Source organism: Piliocolobus tephrosceles, chromosome 2, assembly GCF_002776525.5.
Source record: "Piliocolobus tephrosceles isolate RC106 chromosome 2, ASM277652v3, whole genome shotgun sequence".
Taxonomy (NCBI): domain Eukaryota; kingdom Metazoa; phylum Chordata; class Mammalia; order Primates; family Cercopithecidae; genus Piliocolobus; species Piliocolobus tephrosceles.
In genome coordinates this window covers 114,532,407-114,557,420 of record NC_045435.1, presented here as the reverse complement: position 1 = coordinate 114,557,420, position 25,014 = coordinate 114,532,407, and the positions used below count along the sequence as shown (strand labels likewise).

The 25,014-nt window shown below is 41.2% G+C and overlaps 1 protein-coding gene across 1 annotated transcript in view; it reads right to left on the bottom strand.

Annotated features, from left to right (window-relative positions):
• Positions 1–25,014, bottom strand: part of NCEH1 (neutral cholesterol ester hydrolase 1) — an 82,319-nt gene that overhangs the window by 11,997 nt on the left and 45,308 nt on the right. The window contains exons 2-3 of the mRNA XM_023213440.2: positions 5,628–5,856; positions 3,085–3,154 (exon numbers count right to left, since the gene is read on the bottom strand). Coding sequence (XP_023069208.1) covers positions 3,085–3,154; positions 5,628–5,856 — 299 coding nt within the window. The remainder of the gene's footprint in view (positions 1–3,084; positions 3,155–5,627; positions 5,857–25,014) is intronic.

The window sequence follows — 25,014 nt, the reverse complement described above, 5'->3', positions numbered from 1 at the left end:
GGTATTGAACTCCCGGACTCAAGTGATCCACCTGCCTCAGCCTCCCAATGTGTTGGAATTACAGGTGTGAGCCACTACACCTGGCCTGAACATCGTTTCCAAGAGAAACATCATGATCATATAATGTTGGCTGTACCTCAACTACAGCATAGGTTATAAAGTGCCCTTGGGTTAGCCTGAATCCTAACAAGGATTACTATCTCACTATTTCTCCAGAAAAAACAAAAAAAAGTACTGTGAGTTCCAAACATGCTGATAAATAAATGTGTAAGTTGATCCTTTCATTCTATAGGCCAGATAGAGCAATAATCCTCCAGACTCATCTAGTGCTTTTGACTATCTGAACCCCTTTTATATCAATCGTCTAAAATGATTCTCGTGACAACTCTCTGCAGTCATTATCCCAATTCAGCATGCATTTACCTAGCATGCACACTCCAAGCCTTGCACTGGGTTCTGGAGATGCAAAGGAAGGAAGATGTGATTTCTGTTTCCAGGAGTTCACATTCTTTTGTATTTGCTTTTTTTGTTGGTTTGTTTTGTTTTGTTTTGTTTTTGAGACCAAGTTTTGCTCTTGTTGCCCAGGCTGGAGTGCAATGGCGCAATCTCAGCTCACCGCAACCTCCACCTCCTGGGTTCAAGCGATTCTCCTACCTCAGCCTCCCGAGTAGCTGGGATTACAGGCGTGCACCACCATGCCCAGCTAATTTTGTATTTTTAGTAGAGACGGGGTTTCTCCATGTTGATCAGGCTGGTCTCAAACTCCCGACCTCAGGTGGCCTCCCAAAGTGCGGGGATTATAGGCGTGAGCTACCACGCCCAGCCTTTGTTTTGTTTTTTGAAAAATAGGGTCTATGTTGCCTACGCTGGACTAAAACTCCTGGGCTCAAGTAATCCTTATACCTCAGCCTCCCAAGTAAGGTGCACCACCATACCTCGCTCTTTTCCCAGGAGCTCACATTCTAAACATACAGGAAGGGTTCTCAACCCCATTTTGCACATGAGTTTAAGTGACCTGCTTGAGGTCACAGTCATGAGTGATGGAACTTGACTGCCGTGCGCCGATGCCTCCCATCTGGATACCACGTTGTAAAGATTAGGAACACTGCAAAGTTAAAATCAAAGCAATTCCTTCTAAATTTTAGCCCTTTTCAAAAAAATCTTCTTAAACATGTCTTATTCTTCTGTGTCTTATGATAAGCCTGACAATACCCATTTTACTTGAGACAGATGCTGATAAGGGGAGAAGGGAATGGAGGAACGGTTTAGGGCATGTGGCCAAATAGTGATATTGAAGCCTGGAGGGTAAGCCCTGTGGTGAATGGAAAATCCGCATGATGCCAACTGAAACAAGCCCAGCTTCTCTCCTTTTCTCAGGCCTGCAAGGAGCTGGGGCTACACAAGAAACCAACTGAATGGCCCCTGAAGCTTCTTCCTCAACACTGAGCTGCACGGCCTTGTCTGCTTAAACATCCCCTGTGCTTTCCTCTGGCCAGCCGCCCAGGCCAGCTGCCCAAATCATTTCCTTGAAGGTTCCTGTATTACCAAACTGCACTGACGGCACTTGAGTAATCTGGGAGGCCTCGAGGAGAGTCCGGAAAGACCCAGGTGCGGTGGCTGCTTCTTCAGCAGATTTGGCTCCAGCTGTCTGGACTCTAGAGCTTTTGGGTGACTCTAGAGCTTTTAGGTGGCTCTAGGGCTTTTGTCCACATGGTCAGAACTGTCTCAGTGACTCTGAGCAGTCCTTTCCAAGAGACTGCAGAACAGATCTGCTTAAATCTGGAGTAGGAGCAAGGAGGTGATGCACCATGCACAGGAGAGCAGCTGACAGAGAGGCAGAGGGAAGAAGAGAACTGAATGAGCCTGGGGCAAGGAAAAGTGGTTGATGTCACGGCCCTGCCACTCAGCATTATAAGCTTCTTTCAATAGTGGCTTGAAACTGGATCAGAAAAGTCCAGAGACCTCGGGAACTATCTGACTTACTCCCCTACCCCATCTATGTGACGAGCTAGCTATCTGGCCTTATGCACATTACTTAGCTTCTTGGGTCTCAGTTTCCTCACTTATGAAAAAGATATCAAAATATCTTGGATGTTTTATATGAGAATGAAGATGCTTCATTCATTCATTCCATAAATATTTACTGAATGCTCATCATATGCCAGGAATATTTCCAGGCACTAAAGATTCAGCAATAAACAAAACAAACAACAATCCTGAAATGTTTGCCTTTATAAAATTCATATTATCTATTTCCACTTATTACAATAAACATGTAATAAGTCAAATACATGATTTGTCGGATATTGATGATAACTTCAGAGAGAAATAAAACAGAGAAATGTGGGTTGCAATCTTACAAAGGCTTGTCAAAAAAAAAAGGCTGGGCTGAGAGGATGGTATCTAAACAAAGACCTAAAGTAGAAGAGACACGTGTGCAAAGGCATTCGCACAGTGCCTGGCACAAAAAAGACAGTGTGATTTTTGTGTTGTATTATTATCATCATAATTGTTATAATTATTATTCACATTCTTCTTAGTTGCCCAGAAAAGTGGCTTATACAGAACTGATAGAGACAATTCAAAACATTAATATTACTACTATGACTACTAACTACACCACTAACATTTGTTGAACATGTATTTCTATTCCCAAGGTCCAAGTCATAGAACCTGACTCTAAGAGAGTAACTTTTTAACTCTTGGCTGTAAAAGAGATTCTCTTAAAATCCTTACTACTTTTTAGATTTAAAAAGTTAGTATTAAACTTATATGTTGCAGGTAACTGATTGCATACTTCTCTAGGTTTTTAGTTAATCCTTTTTTCAGAAGTTTCCAAAACTAAATGTGAAAAGGTAATTTGAAGTGTTATAAAGCTAGTTCAATAAATTTTGTTATATCAGAAATCATTTTTCTGATTATGCTGAGTGTGACTTTGGGCAAATCACTTTGCCAACTCGAGACCTTTATTTTATACTTTATCACTTGTAAAACAAAGTAACAAAGTAATTCTAGATAACTAAACAAAGTTATCTACAATTCCTTCATAAGAAAAGTTTTCTATGACTAGCATTAATTACTTACTCAATGGAGACAATGACAGCATTCAATTCCTCAGCCATTGCTGTACACAGCTCATCATAATACCTGATTTCTAAAAGACACAAAGGGAACAATCACTACAAAACAGGTCATTTAATACTGTCCACTCTTAAATTCTGCTAAGTGTTAATTGTTTTTAGGCTTGGAGCTAATACTGAGAACAAATAATAAAAACCAAATGTAAACAAGTGATAGAGTTACATGTACACGTGAAAAATTAAATCTGATTTCTAATAACATGCAATTACTATAAATAACAGGAAATGCATAGTTTAGCTTTGAATATATTACCATCTAAATATTTATTTCATAATGGGCTATATGAAATGCACCAAACTGATCCTGATTTTATAGTTCTTCAGATGTGTATACCTTTCTAAAAAATCACAGCAAAATAAGCAGTCTCTTCCTTAGAATCATGCAATTTTAGGCTGGGAGTGGTGGCTCATGCCTGTAATAGCACTTCAGGAGGCTAAGGAAGGAGATCACTTGAGGTCAGAAGTTTGAGACCAGTCTGAGCAACATAGCCAGATGCTGCCTCTATTAAAAAATGTTTTTAAATTAGCCAGGCATAGTAGTGCATGCCTGCAGTCCCAGCTGCTTGGGAGGCTGAGGAAGGCGGATCACTTGAGCCCAAGGGTTTGATGTTAAAATGAGCTGTGATAGTGCCACTGTACTCTGGCCTGGGTGACAGAGTGAGATCTTACGACTAAAAATAATAAACCAATTAAAAAATTTTTTGCTCTTTTAACACTTCATTTGCTGCAGTTTAGTAAAGTGATCGGTTTGAAGAATATGGTATTCTCTTTAAATGAACACATTAAAAACCAGAATTTTAGGGAAGTCTTAGCATTTCTTAGAGGATCCAAAGGTCTGCAGTAACAGAACCAATTTAATATGTAAGAATTTAATCCTGCTGGGTGCGGTGGCTCACGCCTGTAATCCCAGAACTTTGGGAGGCTGAGGCGGGCAGATCACGAGGTCAGGAGATTGAGACCATCCTGGCTAACATGGTGAAACCCTGTCTCTACTAAAAATGCAAAGAATTAGCTGGGAGTGGTGACGGGCGCCTGTAGTCCCAGCTACTTGGGATGCTGAGGCAGGAGAATGGTGTGAACCCAGGAGGCAGAGCTTGCAGTGAGCCGAGATCGCGCCACTGCACTCCAGCCTGAGCCACGACACTCTGTCTCAAACCCTTAGTTGCTCTCAGTAAATTGAGATCTATATTGTGCCAACTGAGAGATAAATATTTCCTTATTTACAGGGTTCCCGAGGCAGTCTTAGAATCAGAAGCTTAAGAATTACATAACCTGTGACCTCCACCTGCTCAAGTTCTTCCTCGGGCAGAAGTGATCAGTCAAAATTATGCAGCAAAGGCCAGGTTGACTCTTGTAATCCATCCCATTCCTGGCACCCATACTTCCTGTCCTCCAATACAGTGTTTCTCCTGGCAAGTGTCCAATGCTACAGATTCAATCTCTTTGAAGGCAGAAACTCCTTCTTATTCATTTTTGTATCCCTACACTCGAGCATACCTTAGACTGACCAGTGGTCCCGACTTGCCCACAACTGTTTGAGCTTTTGCACTGAAAGATCTGAGCCCAGCAAACCCCTCGGTCTCAGGCAAACCTATATACTCATGGACAATTATTGAAAATGTGAAAAAAAAATCACTGAATAAAAGAAAAAACAATGGATATGGAATTAAATAAGATTACTAGAAAAAGTTATACCTTTTGATCTTTGTTGCTTTAAAAAAAAAACACATAATGATAAAATAAACAAAACAAGTTGTCATTGCTTTTAAACTAAGGGGATGCCAAAAGCTCTGGACTGAAGATGAGGAAGTAGCTCCATGATCATTATTAGCAGAGACAAGGCCCCAACTTATGCCTTGGGAGGCTGTCTTCTGGGCGGCTCTGTTTGGCTGCCTGCCATTTTGAATGTGTTCTACTCATGAAAATCATCCAAATCTAAAGAAAATATTCCTGAACTTTGCAAGATTGTTTCCTTTGAATGGTTGCATACATTTTATATTTTAATCTTCGCTTTCATAAGCAGATAAAATGTTAACATGTGTATTAAGGAATACCTGGTCTACTTCATAGAAATGTATCTTCAAAACACAAGTTGGCAAAAGAGGCACAGATAATTCCCCATATGCATGCCCGGTAAAACTTCACCTTGTTTTGGTGCAGAAAGCTGTATCAGCACTGCACAGTAAGTCTGTGATTTAGATCATAGGAAATATTTTAAAACAGTCTACCTGAATTAACAAACAAACCAACAAGCAAACAACTTTTACATAGGATAACCATATAATTTATCACCCAAACCAGGACCCTTTTGAGAGTGAAAAGGGGGCACTAGTAATAATTTTGCTGGGACAACAGGAGTAACAGGGACCATCTAGGGAACCAAGATAAATGGTCCCCTTGTTTCCCACTAAGAAAACCAAACTCAATTACACATCTCCCGCAAGGCCAACCAGAACAACAAACCATCTGAAGGTGACCAGAACGTACTTGCACTTGCCAAGGCCCAGCCTCCTCCGTGGATATAAACAACGCTGCGTTTCAGCGGTTCTTCAGGCTTCGGAGGGCCTTCAAACACTCTGACTTCTACACCATCAAAGTCTGTGTCAGTCACCTTCACTTGGGCAGAAGACCATGCACTTTTTTTGCCAAAAGAAACAATGATAAAATTCAGTGCCAGCAGGTGATGGCTCAGTCCCAGGTAGTGGATCAGGTTACTCTGCAGGGCGAGGGAGGAAATAAAGAGGGAAGGCGCATGTCAACTTGGCATCACTAGAGCTGCCCTCACCAACCAAGTGTCTGATTTCCTACAAGCAACTTCCACTGGACTGGAGGGCTCATGGAGCCCTTTTAATACAAAAACCAATTGTATTTACCTTTTGCTTTTGGAGTTGACAAAATATTTTCATACACGAGATCTCCTCAGGTATTATCGGTCCCATTTTATTTAGAAGGCTTAGAAAATAACTATGCTTGCTCATTTCATTTAAGTGGTAGTTCTGGGACTCAAACCTAAGATTAGGTTTGAATTCCCAGATTCAGTACCTTTTTTTCTAAATAAGTATATCACAGTTCCAGTAACATACTAGGAGTGAAGAAATAATATTTTATTTCAATGCAAATGACAGGAAAATTTTCTATTTACTTTAATTTCTTTAAATTCCTTTGTAACATATATTTGAGTGTGTCTCATTGTTTAATTTCTTTAAATTGCTTTGTAACTTCAATATATTTAATTGTATCTTTAAGTGTCTCTTGTCCTTTTGAAAGGAGTGTGTGAGAAAGAAGAAACATGGTCAACTGAGGCCCTGGCATTTAGAAGCAGATCAGCTCAGATATAACCAGAAGCTTTTTAGAAATACTGCCTGATGGTCTCTTCCCTTCTGAACCCTCAGGGCATCAAGCTCTGCATTAAGTGTTCGCAGAAAGTTATTTGGTTGCAGAAGGAACATAGCAAGGAGACCTAATTTACCCACCAAGCAAAGACACTTCTGAGTTTATTCCCTTCTCTCCACTTTCCCAAGTTCATCAGGAAGGGGAACAGCTGGAGAGTTAACAGTGCTCTTTTTAGACTATGAAACAGAACACTGGTGATTAATGATCATAAGATCAAAGAACAATGTTGCTAGCGGAAATCAGGACTATATGATGTCTGCAATGTGGCACCTTATAGCTTTTCTGGCTGTGCACAGGGCACGACAGTACACCTCGAAGAGGGTCCCTGTGTGCTCATTGCCTCAGCCTTTGGGCAAATTCCTGAGCCCTTTACCCCAGTGTCCCATATAGACATTATAACTGTGTGTGTATATTTTATATATATATATCTCCTGTCATGAAAAGAGTTAGAAAGCACTATATTAAGAAAGCATTAGCAAGTGTTAATGAAAAACAAGAATAAGAGGCAATTAATCAAACAATGAACAGCTATTTCAGGAATTCTTTTAATATTATTTGCTGGCAAGTATAAGCAGTAGCAGAGCAAATGAATATTAAGAAAATTCAACTTATACATGTGCCCTGACATCAACTGCCCCAATTTACTGAACAAGTTAAAATTGTCCATGTTTTGATAGTAATTTATGCATGTGTACATGCACGTATGTGTGTACACATGTACCTGCACAGAGGATTCTAACCATCAACTTAAGTTCTTTGGTAAATTGGAAGAAGACAATCACCATTCGAGTTTTGTGATAAAATGTTAGTCTAATTTAGAGAATATTGAGATCTGCCAGGGAATAGCTAAGAATCACTGCATTTCCAAAGTTTCTAGAGTAGATATAATAAACCCTTGTTAACACCATTATCAATTAATAGGCAAGCTGCATTCCACTTGTCATAGGACAAGTAGTTTGACCGGCACAAAACGATGAAATATGAACAAAGAAATGGCAGACCTGGCTCTGTTATATTATCAACTGTACTTTTCTTTTTAATTAAATGAAGACTTTCTTAAGCATTTGAGACAAATTATACGAGCATCTTTAACTATATGAAACTGTAAAACAAGTGAATTGTCTTTATATGACAGATATGAGAAGACTGTACATTTTACAAGAGAACCCGCCTCGAGTTTCCTTTATGTAATGCACGCTTGAGTACATGCGGGTTTGACTCAATTTGTTCATACCTTTTCAGAAACATCTCTCCACATTAGCTTATGTTTTGCTTGCATTCACAGAATACTTGAAAAACCATCTGCATTGTTAACAATAGCAACACAGTGGTGTGGGGGTAGAAGTGCTGATTAGAAAAGGGACAATTTGGCCAGGTGCAGTGGCTCATGCCTAGAATCTCAGCACTATGGGAGGCCAAGGCAGGCAGATCATCTGAGGTCGGGAGCTCGAGACCAGCCTGGCCAACATGGTGAGACCCCATCTCTACTAAAAATATAAAAATTAGCTGGGGCCAGGCTCGGTGGCTCACGCCTGTAATCCCAGCACTTTGGGAGGCCAAGATGGGCAGATCACAAGGTCAGGAGATAGAGACCATCCTGGCTAACATGGTGAAATCCCATCTCTACTAAAAATACACACAAAAAAATTATCTGGGCGAGGTGGCAGGTGCCTGTAGTCCCAGCTACTTAGGAGGCTGAGGCAGGAGAATGGCTTGAACCTGGGAGGGAGGCAGAGCTTGCAGTGAGCCGAGATTGCACCACTGCACTCCAGCCTGGACGACAGAGTGCGACTCCATCTCAAAAAAATAAAATAAAATAAAATTAGCTGGGCATGGTGGCACATGCCTGTAATCCCAGCTACTTGGGAGGCTGAAGTAGGAGAATCGCTTGAACCAGGGAGGCAGATGTTGCAGTGAGCCGAGATTGTGCCACTGCACTCGAGCCTGGATGACCGAGGGAGACTCTGCAATCTGGCTTCCAGCCCCATCTCTCTGATGAAACTATCCTTATTAGACTCACCAATGACCCCTGACCGCAATGCCAAAGCCGATGCCAATGACCTACTTGGCCTCACCACAGATATTTGACAACTTGTGCTTTCTTGAAACTTTCTTCCCTCTTAACTTCAGTTTCTTGTTTTTCTTGCCACATTAACAGTTAATCCCCCACTCTTCCTATATTTTTTTCTTTTTTTTTTTTTTTGGTCTTTTATTGATTGGTTCTTCCTCTCCTGACCACTGGTCCTTTAAATGATGATGTTCTCAAAACTTCCATTTATTATTTCATTCAACTTCACAATTCCTTCTTTCCTTGAGCAAGCCAATGTATTATCATGGCAAATAGGAAGTATTTACCAGCAGACTATTAAACTCAAAGACTATGACCTGTATTCTATACTAATTTCTAGTCCCTGATCTATCTTTCTCAAGCTTCCATCCATATTTCCAACCATCTACAGGATCTAGTCTATAAGCTCCTCAAAATTAATATGGCCTACTCTCCCTTCTCCACTCCCAGAGCAATTAACAACATAAATTCCCAATTATCTGACCATAAGTCTAACTTCTAAGCTAGAAACCTTAATACTGTCCTCAGCTTCTTATCTCACATGATTTCCAATCACCTCATCAAACCCTATTAACTCCACCTGCCAACGTTTTCTGAACTAGTTCTACCCCTAGCTCCACCCCCGCTCTCGTTGCTGCCTTGGCTAAGATGCTCATTATTTTCTGCACTTGCCTGATAACTTGAATTCTAGATAACCCTCTTTCTCTATAACTTGCTGCATACTGCTGTCAGAGTTTCTACCCTGAAAGGCTGATCACACTACCTGCCTGCTAAAAAACTTCTGCTGACTTCCTGTTTCTTACAGAAAAAAAAGAAAAACCTAAAGTTGGCATTCCAGTCTGGTCCCACTCTACATTCCAACCTCATTTCTCACCACCCTACCCCTTGCAGTCAAGCATAACTTGTCTAACATTTTTCATTTTTTTAAACTTTCTATTCTCTTTGGCAGTGCCCTTCACTGGTATGCTGAAATCAGCTTTTGCTGGGTTTCACAAACCAACCGATAAATTTACAGGAATTTTGCAAGTCATTTTGTTAGTGGTATGTCAACCAGAGCATCTCTTTTCTTTTTTTTTGTTTTTTTTTTTTGTTTGTTTTTTGAGACGGAGTCTCGCTCTGTTGCCCAGGCTGGAGTGCAGTGGCCGGATCTCAGCTCACTGCAAGCTCTGCCTCCCAGGTTCACGCCATTCTCCTGCCTCAGCCTCCCGAGTAGCTGGGACTATAGGCGCCCGCCACCTCGCCCGGCTAGTTTTTTGTATTTTTTTAGTAGAGATGGGGTTTCACCGTGTTAGCCAGGATGGTCTCGATCTCCTGACCTCGTGATCCGCCCGTCTCGGCCTCCCAAAGTGCTGGGATTACAGGTTTGAGCCACCGCGCCCAGCCGATCATCTCTGTCTTGAATAAAGGATTGGTAAAATGAGGCTGAGACCTACTGGTGGGTCCGGAATTTTTGGGTTCTTGGTCTCACTGACTTCAAGAATGAAGCCACGGACCCTTGTGGTGAGTGTTACAATTCTTAAAGGTGGTGTAAGTGGAGTTGTTCAATCCTTCTGGTGGGTTTGTGGTCTCGCTGACTTCAGGAGTGAAGCTGCAGAGGTTGGCAGTGAGTGTTACAGCTCATAAAGGTGGCATAGACCCAAGGAGTGAGCAGCACCAAGATTTATCATGAAGAGCGAAAGAACAAAGTTTCCAAAGGGTGGAAGGGTACAGGAGGGGGTTGCCACTGCTGGATCAGGCAGCCTGCTTTTATTTCCTTATCTGACTCCACCCACATCCTGCTGATTGATCCATTTTACAGAGAGCTGATTGGTCCATTTTACAGAGCACTGATTCATCCATTTTACAGAGAGCTGATTGGTGCATTTACAATCCCTGAGCTAGACACAGGGTGCTGATTGGTGTGTTTACAAACCTTGAGTTACAGGGTGCTGACTGATGTGTTTACAATTCTTGAGCTAGACACAAAGTGCTGATTGGTGTATTTACAATCCTCCAGCTAGACATAAAAATTCTCCAAGTCCTTATCAGATTAGCTAGATACAGAGTGCTGATTGGTGCATCCACAAACCAGCTGCTGGCCTGAGTGCTAAGCCCCTCACTGCCCGGGGCCAGTGGCACTGGCTGGCTGCTCCGAGTGTAGGGCCCCCTGAGTCCGCACCCACCTGGAACTTGCGCTGGCCCGCGAGTGCTATGCACAGCCCCGGTTCCACCCGCACCTCTCCCTCCATGCCACCCCGCAAGCAGAGGGAGCTGGCTCCGGCCTTGGCCAGCCCAGAGAGGGGCTCCTACAGTGCAGTGGTGGGCTGAAGGGCTCCTCAAGCATGGCCAGAGCAGACACTGAGGCCAAGGAAGTGCCGAGAGCGAGCGAGGGCTGCTAGCATATTGTCACCTCTCACTGGGCTTCATTCCCAGATGGTTAAGGCATTCTAAGTCACAGAATGAGATAGGAGGTCAGCACAAAATACAGGTCATAGAGACCTTGCTGATAAAACAGGTTGCAGTAAAGAAGCCAGCCAAAACCCACCAAAACCAAGATGGCAACGAGAGTGACCTCTGCTGGTCCTCACTGCTACATTCCCACCATCACCATGACAGTTTACATATGCCATGGCAATATCAGGAAGTTATCCTGTAAAAGGGGAGGCATGAATAATCTACCCTTGTTTAGCACATAATAACCATAAAAATGGGCAACCAGCAGCCCTTGGGAATGCTCTGCCCCTGAGTAGCCATTCTTTATTTCTTTACTTAGCTAATAAGCTTGCTTTCACTTTACAGACTTGCCCTGGATTCTTTCTAGAGTGAGATGCAAGAACCCTCTCTTGGAGTCTAGGTTGGGACCCCTTTCTGGTAACAAGTTGACATTAAGTCAGTGGCTTGAAATTGGCCAGGGTGGGAGTATTTACATCATGGAATCAGCAAGTGCTACAAATCAGGGTGTAGACTTGTTCAGGTTGCAGGCCTTTGGTGGATCCCTATCTGGCTAAGGATTTTTCCTACACCTGTCCTTCTTCCCTTATTTCTTTTACTTAGCATTATTTTTGTAGAGGAAACCTTTTGTCCCACATAAGGGCATGCGTGGACCTAAAGGGTTCTATGGGAGCACAGTGGCACTCTCTACACTGGACGGAATTATTAAGCCAACCTGTAAAGCACAAAATAAGTATGCGATAGTAGGGTTCTCTCATTAGACTGCACAATTATAAAATGTCCAATTGTTTCCTCAAATATCCAGGAATATCAATGACAAGCTACAAAGCAAACCTGAGGAGAACCTTACTGACACTCCATAACAAAATCTAGCTCAGAGAAATAAAAGAGCTCACAGAGGGATTCAACACTCTAACCCTGTCACCCTAAAACATTTGGTTTGTTTTCTTCCTCCCAGAAAACCTCTAGGGCTGTAGTTCAGTCTCAGGAAGGGCAAAAAGGATAAAGTTGTCTCTTTCCAATTCCAAAACATTTTTTTTTTTTTTCACTGTCAACACAGAAAAGTAGTTTCCGTATTGCCAAAATACTGTCTTAGCTCCAAAATCCTCCTATAGTCTACAGGATATGTCAAGGGCAGTAGCTCATGTGTGCTGACATTTGCTCTCTGCCAGTCATTGTTCTCATGGTCAAGGAATCTCAGACCACGGGGGGTCAGTGAATCACCCAAGGTCACTCAGGCAGTAAATGGTGAACTAGATTTGAACCCAAGCATTCTGGCTCCAAAGCCCTCAACCACCACCCACTATTGCCATGAATGAGTGTAGGAGTTTGGTCAGGGTGGTGGGAAAAATTATAAAAGTTATAGAGAAAGACACAAACCTGCCTGGAAGGCTGGGAGGTTTTGCAGAAGCTCTGAAAGATAACTTGGCTGAAGGCAGCCAAATTCTCTTATCTGGAGCCTGAGAGCAAAAGGCAGATAAAGATGTAAAGGAATTGATCTAGATAAGTTAATTTTCTTAGGCCTTGGAAGCTGGCTTTTAATCATCTGCACACAGGACTGCTCTCTCCAGGGGGCGGCCATGTTAATTACCCACAAGATGTGTTGACTCAAAGCCTTTGTCATTAAATCTGTACTAAATAAATACCTGTAGCACCAGCTTGTCAGGGCTGTGGCTGCTGACTCTTTATAGAACCCTCCTTGGTGTCTGTGAGTAGCCCGGTCCCCTAGCTGCACGGCCAGGCAAAAAACCTGTGTCTGCGTACATTTTTTCATCTGTTGCTCAGCCACGGTCTGTGGGTCAGACCTAGCACATGAGTACATTTATTCTCAAACCTACATCATAAAACTAGAAGTCTTTACATCTGAAATTAACATTTAGCTTCCCATATTTGCCCAAAGGGAAACTAAGGCCCAGAAAGGATTTGCAACTTTCCTTGTGACTATGGCAGCATAGCTCTATGCTTGACCACTCTGGATCAAGCAGCCACCTCCCTCATTCCCCTTTCCTTCAGCTCTTCCTCAACAGCACATCACTCTCTTGAGCCTTCCCTGGTAATAATACAGGAGTTATTAAAAAATAATTTTTAGGCAGATAGAGAGGATAAAAGGAGTTCTTGGTAAGGCTTTTTCCTTTAATAAAAGAAACCCCTGAACCATTTCTTTCTTTCTTTCTTTTTTTTTTTTTTTAGACTTTAAGTCCTAGGGTACATGTGCACAACATGCAGGTTTGTTACATATGTATACATGTGCGATGTTGGTGTGCTGCACCCATTAACATGTCATTTACATTAGGTATATCTCCTAATGCTATCCCTCCTTCCTCCCCCAATCCCATGACAGGCCCCCGTGGGTAATGTTCCCCATCCTGTGTCCAAGTGTTCTCATTGTTCAATTCCCACCTATGAGTGAGAACGTGCAGTGTTTGCTTTTCTGTCCTTATGATAGTTTGCTCAGAATGATGGCTTCCAGCTTCATCCATGTCCCTACAAAGGACATGAACTCATCCTTTTTTATGGCTGCACAGTATTCCATGGTGTAATTGTGCCACATTTTCTTAATCCAGTCTATCACTGATGGACCTTTGGGTTGCTTCCAAGTCTTTGCTATTGTGAATAGTGATGCAATAAACATACGTGTGCATGTGTCTTTATAGCAGCATGATTTATAATCCTTTGGGTATATATCCAGTAATGGGATGGCTGGGTCAAATGGTATTTCAATTTCTAGATCCTTGAGGAATCGCCACACTGTTTTCCACAATGGTAAAACTAGTTTACACTCCCACCAACAGTGTAAAAGCTTTCCTGTTTCTCTACATCCTCTCCAGCACCTGTTGTTCCCTGACTTTTTAATGATTGCCATTCTAACTGGTATGAGATGGTATCTCATTGTGGTTTTGATTTCCATTTCTCTGATGGCCAGTGATGATGAGCATTTTTTCATGTGTCTGTTGGCTGCATAAATGTCTCCTTTTGAGAAGTGTCTATTCATATCCTTTGCCCACTTTTTGATGGAGTCGTTTTTTTCTTGTAAATTTGTTTAAGATCTTTGTATATTCTAGATATTAGCCCTTTGTCAGATGGGAAGATTGCAAAAATTTTCTCCAATTCTGTAGGTTGCCTGTTCACTCTGATGGTAGTTTCTTTTGCTGTGCAGAAGCTCTTTAGATTAATTAGATCCCATTTGTCTACATTGTCTTTTGTTGCTATTGCTTTGAGTGTTTTAGTCATGAAGTCCTTGCCCATGCCTATGTCCTGAACGGTATTGCCTAGGTTTTCTTCCAGGATTTTTATGGTTTTAGGTCTAACATTTAAGTCTTTAATCCATCTTGAATTAATTTTTGTATAAGGTGTAAGGAAGGGATCCAGTTTCAGCTTTCTACATATGGCTAGCCAGTTTTCCCAGCACCATTTATTAAATAGGGAATCCTTTCCCCATTTCTTGTTTCTCTCAGGTTTGTCAAAGATCAGATGGTTGTAGATATGTAGTATTATTTCCGAGGGCTCTGTTCTGTTCCATTGGTCTATATCTATGTTTTTGGTACCAGTACAATGCTGTTTTGGTTACTGTAGCCTTGTAGTATAGTTTGAAGTCAGATAGTGTGATGCCTCCAGTTTTGTTCTTTTGGTTTAGGATTGTCTTGGCAATGTGGGTTCTTTTTTGGTTCCATACAAACTTTAAAGTAGTTTTTTCCAGTTCTGTGTAGAAAGTCATTGGTAGCTTGATGGGGATGGCATTGAATCTATAAATTACCTTGAGCAGTATGGCCACTTTCACGACATTGATTCTTCCTATCCATGAGCATGGAATGTTCTTCCATTTGTTTGCGTCCTCTTTTATTTCGTTGAGCAGCAGTTTGTAGTTCTCCTTGAGGAGGGCCTTCACATCCCTTGTAAGTTGGATTCCTAGGTATTTTATTCTCTTTGAAGCAACTGTGAATGGGATTTCACTCATGATTTGGCTCTCTGTCTGTTTTTGGTGTATAGGAATGCTTGTGATTTTTGCACATCGATTTTGTATCCTGAGACTTTGTTGAAGTTGCTTATCAGCTTAAGGAGATTTTGGGCTGAAATGATGGGGTTTTCTAAATATACAATCATGTCATCTGCAAACAGGGACACTTTGACTTCCTCTTTTCCTAATTGAATACACTGTATTTCTTTCTCCTGCCTGAATGCCCTAGCCAGAACTTCCAAAACTATGTTGAATAGGAGTGGTGAGAGAGGGCATCCCTGTCTTGTCCAGTTTTCAAAGGGAATGCTTCCAGTTTTTGCCCATTTAGTATGATATTGGCTGTAGGTTTGTCATAAAAAGCTCTTATTATTTTGAGATACGTTGCATCAATAACTAGTTTGAGAGTTTTTAGCATGAAGGGCTGTTGAATTTTGTCAAAGGCCTTTTCTGCATCTATTGAGATAATCATGTGGTTTTTGTCTTTAGTTCTGTTTATATGATGGATTATGTTTACTGATTTGCATATGTTGAACCAGCCTTGCATCCCAGGGATGAAGCCTACTTGATCGTGGTGATTAAGCTTTTTGATGTGCTGCTAGATTCAGTTTGCCAGTATTTCACTGAGGATTTTTCCATCGATGTTTATCAGGGATATTGGTCTAAAATTCTCTTTTTTTATTGCGTCTCTGCCAGGCTTTGGTATCATGATGATGCTGACCTCATAAAATGAGTTAGGGAGGATTCCCTCTTTTTCTATTGATTGGAATAGTTTCAGATGGAAGGGTACCAGCTCCTCTTTGTACCTCTCATATAATTTGGCTGTGAATCCATCTGGTTCTGGACTTTTCTTGGTTGGTAGGTTCTTAATTATTGCCTCAATTTCAGAGCCTGTTATTGGTCTATTCAGGGATTCAACCTCTTCCTGGTTTAGACTTGGGAGGGTGTATTTGTCCGGGAATTTATATATTTCTTCTATATTTTCTAGTTTATTTGCGTAGAGGTGTTTATAGTATTCTCTGATGGTAGTTTGTATTCTGTGGGATTGGTGGTGATATCCCCTTTATCATTTTTTATTGCATCTATTTGATTCTTCTCTCTTTTCTTCGTTATTAGTCTTGCTAGCGGTCTATCAATTTTGTTGATCTTTTCAAAAAAACAGCTCCTGGATTCATTGATTTTTTGGAAGGTTTTTTGTGTCTCTATCTCCTTCAGTTTTGCTCTGATCTTAGTTATCTCTTGCTTTCTGCTAGCTTTTTAATGTGTTTGCTCTTGCTTCTCTGGTTCTTTTAATTGTGATGTTAGGGTATCAATTTTAGATATTTCCTGCTTTTTCTTGTGGGCATTTAGTGCTATAAATTTCCCTCTACACATTGCTTTAAATGTGTCCCAGAGATTCTGGTATGTTGTATCTTTGTTCTCATTGGTTTCAAAGAACATCTTTATTTCTGCCTTCATTTCGTTATGTACCCAGTAGTCATTCAGGAGCAGGTTGTTCAGTTTCCATGTTGCTGTGTGGTTTGAGTGAGTTTCTTAATATTGAGCTCTAATTTGATTGCACTGTGGTCTGAGAGACAGTTTGTTATAATTTCTGTTCTTTCACATTTGCTGAGGAGTGCTTTACTTCCAACCATGTGGTCAAATTTGGAATAAGTGCAAAGTGGTGCTGAGAAGAATGTATATTCTGTTGATTTGGGGTGGAGAGTTCTGTAGATGTCTATTAGGTCCACTTGGTGCAGAGTTGAGTTCAATTCCTGGATATCCTTGTTAACTTTCTCTCTCGTTGATCTGTCTAAAGTTGACAGTGGGGTGTTAAGGTCTCTCATTATTATTGTGTGGGAGTTTCAGTCTCTTTGTAGGTCTCTAAGGACTTGCTTTATGAATCTGGGTGCTCCTGTATTGGGTGCTTATCTATTTAGGATAGTTAGCTCTTCTTGTTGAGTTGATCCCTTTACCACTATGTAATGGCCTTCTTTGTCTCTTTTGATCTTTGTTGGTTTAAAGTCTGTTTTATCAGAAACTAGGACTGCAACTCCTGCTTTTTGTTTTTGTTTTTGTTTTCCATTTGCTTGGTAGATCTTCCTCCATCCCTTTATTTTAAGCCTATGTGAGTCTCTGCACGTGAGATGGGTCTCCTGAATACAGTACACTGATGGGTCTTGACTCTTTATCCAATTTGCCAGTCTGTGTCTTTTACTTGGGGCATTTAGCCCATTTACATTTAAGATTAATATCGTTATGTGTGAATTTGATCCTGTCATTATGACGTTAGCTGGTTATTTTGCTCGTTAGTTGATGCAGTTTCTTCCTAGCATTGATGGTCTTTACCATTTGGCATGTTTTCGCAGTGGCTGGTACTGGTTGTTCATTTCCATGCTTAGTGCTTCCTTCAGGAGATGTTGTCAGGCAGGCCTGGTGGTGACAAAATCTCTCAGCATTTGCTTGTCTGTAAAGGATTTTATTTCTCCTTTACTTATGGAGCTTAGTTTGGCTGGATATGAAATTCTGGGTTGAAAATTCTTTTCTTTAAGAATATTGAATATTGGCCCCCACTCTCTTCTGGCTTGTGGAGTTTCGGCTGAGAGATCCACTGTTAGTCTGACTGGCTTCCCTTTGTGGGTAACCCGACATTTCTCTCTGGCTGCCCTTAACATGTTTTCTTTCATTTCAACCTTGGTGAATCTGACAATTATGTGTCTTGGGGTTGCTCTTTGCAAGAAGTATCTTTGTGGCATTCTCTGTATTTCCTGAATTTGAATGTTGGCCTGCCTTGCTAGGTTAAGAAAGTTCTGCTGGATAATATCCTGAAGAGTGTTTTCCAACTTAGTTCCATTCTCCCCATCACTTTCAGGTACACCAATCAAATGTAGATTTAGCCTTTTCACATAGTACCATATTTCTTGGGGGCTTTGTTTATTTCTTTTTATTCTTTTTTCTCTAAACTTCTCTTCTCACATCATTTCATTCATTTGATCTTCAATCACTGATACCATTTCTTCCACTTGGTCAAATCAGCTACTGAAGCTTGTGCATGCATCATGTAGTTCTTGTGCCACGGTTTTCAGCTCCATGGGGTCATTTAAGGTCTTCTTTACACTGTTGATTCTGGTTAGCCATTCGTCTAATCTTTTTTCAAGGTTTTTAGCTTCTTTGTGATGGGTTCAAACATCCTCTTTTAGCTCAGAGAAGTTTGTTATTACCGATTTTCTAAAGCCTTCTTCTCTCAACTCATCAAAGTCATTCTCCATCCAACTTTGTTCTGTTGCTGGCAAGCAGCTGCAATCCTTTGGACGAGGTGAAGCGCTCTGATTTTTAGAATTTTCAGCTTTTCTGCTCTGGCTTCTCCCCATCTTTGTGGTTTTATCTACCTTTGGTCTTTAATGATGGTGACCTACAGATGGGGTTTTTGTGTGGATGTCCTTTTTGTTGTTGTTGATGTTATTCCTTTCTGTGTGTTAGTTTTCCTCCTAACAGTCAGGACCCTCAGCTGCAGGTCTGTTGGAGTTTGCTGGAGGTCCACTCCAGACCCTGTTTGCCTGGGTATCACCAGCGGAGGCTGCAGAACAACAAAGATTGCAGAACAGCAAAGATTGCAGAACAGCAAATGTTGCTGCCTGATCCTTCCTCTGGGAGCTTCATTTCAGAGGGGCACCAGCTGGATGAGGTGTCAATCAGCCCCTACTGGTAGGTGTCTCCCAGTTAGGCTACTTGGGGGTCAAGGACCCACTTGAGGGGGCAGTCTGTCCATTCTCAGATCTCAAACTCTGTGCTGGGAGAACCACTACTCTCTTCAAAGCTGTCAGAAAGGGACGTTTAAGTCTGCAGAAATTTCTGCTGCCTTTTGTTCAGCTATGCCCTGCCCCCCGAGGTGGAATCTACAGAGGCAGGCAGGCCTTGTTGAGCTGTGGTGGGCTCCACCCAGTTCAAACTTCCCAGATGCTTTGTTTACTTAGTCAAGCCTCAGCAATGGCGGACACCCCTCCCCCAGCCTCGCTGCTGCCTCGCAGTTCCATCTGGGACTGCTGTGCTAACAGTGAGCAAGGCTCCCTGGGCGTGGGACCATCTGAGCCAGGTGCGGGATATAATCTCCTGGTGTGCCGTTTTCTAAGACCATTGGAAAAGCGCAGTATTAGGGCAGGAGTGTCCCGATTTTCCAGGTACTATCTGTCATGGCTTCCCTTGTCTAGGAAACAGAATTCCCTGACCCCTTGCGCTTCCCAGGTGAGACAATGCCTCGCCCTGCTTCAGCTCACACTCCGTGGGCCACACCCACTGTCCTGTACCCACTGTCCAACAAGTCCCAGTGAGATGAACCTGGTACCTCAGTTGGAAATGCAGAAATCATCTGTCTTCAGCATCATTCACGCTGGAAGCCGTAGACTGGAGCTATTCCTATTCGGCCATCTTGGAACCTGAACCATTTTTTTTCTAACAGAAAAACGACTTGAAGAGCCAGTCTGGCAAGCTTTTATACGCAAATACTGGCTATTAGAAATTGTCCACCCAATATGGTGACTCCTGCTTTCTTGTCACGGTGTGTGCCAAGTGTCATGGCCACCTCCTAATAACATGTGTTCAGAACATCATGGCAACCTACATTTGCATATTAAAGGGCTAAGGTAGGAGGACCAGGTGTTTTGCAGGCTACATAAATGACACACCGGGTCAAACCAATCCCCCAGGCCCAATGCAAAGTGGACACTGCCTCCTCCAGCATCCCAATATAAGCAACCACTTTTCCGCCACACACCAAGTTTCTCTTTTTCCTAATCCCCCCTCCCTTTGTCTCTGTATGGGGGAGCTGTTTTTTTCTTCCTTTCTTCTTGCCTAATAAACTCTCCACTCCTTAAAACCACTCCATGTGTGCCTGTGTCATTTTATCTAAACTGGCGCAAGACCAAGGACCCTGGTTTTCCTCCAGTCATCAGAGCCGTATCATTTTGGTGCATTGGCCAGGAATTCATTCATTGGAGTGGTGACTATGGAGCGAATCTCAACCTCAAATCTGTCCTTTAATCTCAAGGTATACTGTTGCAAAACCTTCCTTCTTTCCTGCTTTCTCTGTCTGCGGTCTCTTACTCTCTGCGTGTTGAATGTGTGGGAATTTCTACAGCCTAGGGAAGTAATCCTATTAGGCAAGATCAGGAAATGCTGTAGAGCCGGGATACAGCTCAGAAAAATGCCATTTCAACCTTCTAGGAACAGAGTTCCCCTTTTCCACCTCCAACAGTGAGATTACTCGCTAGTAAGTCTCTGGGTAGCCCATGGTCTTTCTAAGCCAACATCGCCACCTAGTGGAAATAGAAATCCTCTTCATAAGACACATTGCTGGTCCTTTGTTGTACACTGCAATCTCCTTTCACACCACTAAAAATCAGGCTCTAGGCTACTTCTGTAAACAGGAGAGCTCTCTTTTCAACAGTTAGGAGTAAGATGTCTTCTGTAGCCAAATTTTTGTCTCAATACTGTCCCATCAGCAGGAAAAACGGCCATTCGGTTCTTATGTTTTTTTAAGGCACCTACTCTGTCTCCAATTAAGACAGTACTTAATTAGTAAGGGGATTTTAAGTACGGAAGTTAACCAGAACCAGTTTTCTAGGGGTAAACGCTTTAGCATGGGGCATAATAGCAGGCAATCTAGCACATTGCTCCGTTAAAGACGGGGGCTCAAAGACGATACAGTCTCTCTGGAGATACGTTTTTTTGCGGAGCCAGGCAGATCACACAGGTTTAGGAAGTCAAAGGAAAATCACAGAAGGCGGATGACCTAAGGTTGTGCAGGTAAAACATGGTTAGTCCCATCACTTAGTTCATCTGGTTCTATGGCTTGGAGGACCATGTCTTTAACCATGGGTGGCATATTTAACTTGGTGCCAGAACCCAGGAACCAGGGAGGGAAAACAGTTGAACACTCCCTGTCTTCTCCACCCTAGGTCATACAGAAAGGAACACTAAGAGGATGCTTTTATTCTCACTTCTTTTTCTAGATGGGTAACAGATTTTCTTCAGCTTGCACCCCTCTGGAGTGCACTCTACAGCACTGGAACATTTCCTTAACCTAAGGACTTTAAAGGGAAAAGCGATTCATTTTCTTTTATACAAGGGCATGGCATTTTTACTAAACCTTTGCCAAGCGTTATAAGATCAACCCAGCTCTTTAGCAATCATATTGGGCAGTCCCAGGGAAAATAGTTCCCCAAAAGTTAAAGAAGCAACTTCCAGGGGAACCATCTGAGGATCCCCCTTATTTGGGGTCCCTTCAAGTTCCCTTCTCATGACAAAACCTTAGGCAAATAAAAGATGACGTAGGCCAATGTTCTGATGACCCTGATAGGTAAATAGAAGCTTTCCAAAATTTAACTCAGGTATTTCACCTCACATGCAGGGATGTTATTCTGCTCCTAAACCAGACTCTCACTGCAGCTGAAAAGCAGGTAGCTCTGCAAGCAGCACATAATTTCAGAGATGAGCAATATATCTCCTATAATACACCAAAAGGGAAGAAGGCAGGTAAGGAAAGTGAAAACATAGCAGAAACACTATTCCCAATAGGGAGGGAAGCAGTTTCAGTAAATAACCCTAATTGGAAACCCAGTAACTCAGGAAACGAATGGAAAAGGAAGCCCTTTTTTTTTTTTCTTTTTTTTTTTTAAGACACAGTCTACCTCTGTTGCCCAGGCTGGAGTGCACTGCCGTGATCTTGGTTCACCGCAATCTCCGCCTCCCAGGTTCAAGTGATTCTCCTGCCTCAGCCTCCCAAGTATTCGGGACTACAGGTGCATGCCACCACACCCAGCTAATTTTTGTTATTTTTAGTATACAAAAGAGTACTTTCTTCTCTCTCCAAGTGGAATATTACAATGATGGCTATAGCTTCAGCCTTCATCAGCAACCACGAGGAAAAGACAGAGGCCTTGGGTCTAATATCTTCGAGACACTGAATTGACACCAACGCTTCATTCGACTTCTCGTTTTGTGAGAAAAATATTTAGAGAAGTATTTGGAGAAGTCCACTGTTAATGAGTTTTCTGTTACATGCAGGAAAACATGAAACTAATTGATACTAGGTAGATATAGAGAACGCACAGACATATATTTTCACTCCAGAAGGCAGAGTGTGAGGAAGCTAAAGATAGCTAGGTATTAGGTCAGTATAATGAAAAATGCAATGATGGAGCTTTACAAAAATGAATGGGCTTGCTAAAAACATAGCGACTTCTGTACTAGCAGTTCAGTAAAGTCTGCAGGGCAACATGCCAGCTACATTAAATGAGGTCTGCCTAGGAAGCAGTGGGAAAAAAAATTATGTGAACTCCTAAGGGTTATTCCTTTAATCTCTAAGATGCTATGGCTGAATTTTTTTTAAGAATAATTATATTTGCCTATTTCATGTTATGGTAGGAATTTGTCCTAAGGAAGTGAACTATTTTAGCTCAGAATGGTAATATTTCTTCTAAAACTTATTAGGAAACTAGAAGGAACGTTTTGTGGATGTAGTTTTCCTAAAGGTCATGCAGAACTTCCAGGTATTACAGATTTGGAAAGATGAATAATAGCCATTTCAGTGGTTGCTTTATTTTAATTTTGATTATTATTATTATTATTATTTTTTTTTTTTTGAGATGGAGTTGCCCAGCCTGGAGTACAGTGGCAAGATCTCGGCTTACTGCAACCTCCACCTCCTGGGTTCAAGTGATTCTCCTGTTTCAGTCTCCTGAGTAGCTGGGATTACAGGCACCCACCACCACACCCAGCTAATTTTTGTGTTTTTAGTAAACATGGAGTTTCACCATCTTGGTCAGGCTAGTCTCAAACTCCTGACCTTGGGTGATCCGCCTGCCTTGGCCTCCCAGAGGGCTGGGATAACAGGTGTGAGCCACCGTGCCCAGCTCGTATCATTTTCAAAGGAGTTGTGTAGCACACAGAATGGTTTCTAAATAATATCATCCATAATATTAGTTGATAGTCCCTTCATAATTCTAAATCCAGCATTTTTCAAAGCATTACCAATGAAGGGGAACTTTTAAGATGAAGCTAAATATATATATATAAAAGAAAAGTGAATTACTGCAAATTACTATACATATTATAATTTGAAATTTTGTTAATATTGTCTAAGACAAATCATCCTTTTGGGATATTTTTTCTCCATACTATTCAAACTACCGTTCATCCTATAATGGCAGACATGGCCTAATGATTCTCATTTTTAATCAACAGTGTTGTCAGACATTTCAATGATTCTGAACATAATATCATGACATTCAGGGCCAGAGACCAAGCATTCTCTACTTGCTCTCAGCTGAAAGCAAAGAGGTTCTCAAGAGCTGTCAGCCGTTCACCTTTATGCTCTGAAAGCCTCCTAAACTTGTTAGTTTACTTCCATTACACTTTTGTTGAAAACGATGAAAGAAAAAAGTTACTACAGTGTTTATACTTTTAAAGTGAATGTCTTTTGTAATAAGGTAGAAATATCACAGAACCATGGAATGTTGGGATCGGAAGCATGTTTGGGGTATCACCAAGTACAATAGCCACATCCTGCCTATGAGGAAAGCTGGAAGGGCTAAAGGACCTCTCAAAGCTACACATGTAGAGTCAGCAGCAGAGCAGATCTTAAAGCAGCAAGTGACTCTCATGGACATCAGAAATCACACTCTTGCTTAACATGCAAATGAATACAGCTATTTTTATAAAATCCCCCGCATATACTGGCAGTAATTCTAAATTCTAGTCATTTTTTAACCATTAGAGAATAAGATTAGAAGCATCAGTAGTTAATGGTGATGATAATTTCCGTTTTATATGGGGCTTTATTGTTCACAAATATATTTTATAAAACAAGTTTCTAATATTTCATTTCCTTATATTGAGGGCTCTTAAAAGAAATAACCAAAAACCTATTTTATTAAAATTTCATATGTAAAATTATAGTTGAGAATAATGGAAGATTTTTCCCATTATCTTTGCTCTCCTAGACAGTAACCAGATAAATGACTTCCCAGAGAAATGCATAGAGTCATATAAGATAAAATGTCTTTTTTCTCCATTTTACTCAGAGTTCGAAGATGAACTATGACTGGATATTGAAATAATCATTCTTTTATCCTTTGTAGTAAGGCTTACTTTGTCCAGTGGCAACGTGATCAGACAAGCAGCTCTCAGATGACATGTGACAATATTAAATTCAATCTTAGCAAGCAGCTTCTCAATTTCACACTTGTGGTAGCTGGATTAACCCAATTATTTTTTGGAGGTTAAGGGAAACTTTTACATTTGCAGAACACCATCCTTCAGAAACCAGAATGTAGGATTTTGTTATCTCACAGAATTTTATGGAGACGGAAAGATCAGTTAGTGTTTATTAAATTTTAGAACAAAATCAGATGGAGGGTTTAGGAAGAAGTAGATACGATTCCCTAATAATTCACTTTGAGTTTTTCACTTTGATCCTCAAAAATGTGTGAAACTTGGGACTTTTATTTACCATACCTTTTGGGTAAAATATTTCCATTGTGCCAGTTCCAGGCTCTTGGTTCTAGCACAAAACCCCTGCTACACACACATATACACACACACACATATATATATGCTACCTATATATACACCTGCTATGTGTGTATATATACACCTATATATACACACCTACATATGTGTATATATATATATGCTATGTACAGCATATCTAGTATTTATATACTACATATATACACCTATATATACACACGTAGCAGGTGTATATATAGGTGTATATATATATTTACACATGCACATATCAGGTGTATATAAATGTAGCATGTATATATATACATACACACACACAGACACACACATACTTGTTACATATATATTTACACATGCACATATCACATGTATATACATAGCATATATATACACACACATGCACACACACATACTTATTACATATATATTTACACATGTACATATCAGGTGTATATACATAGCATATATACACAAACGTATACAGGCACACACATACTTCTTACATATATATTTACGCATGCACATAT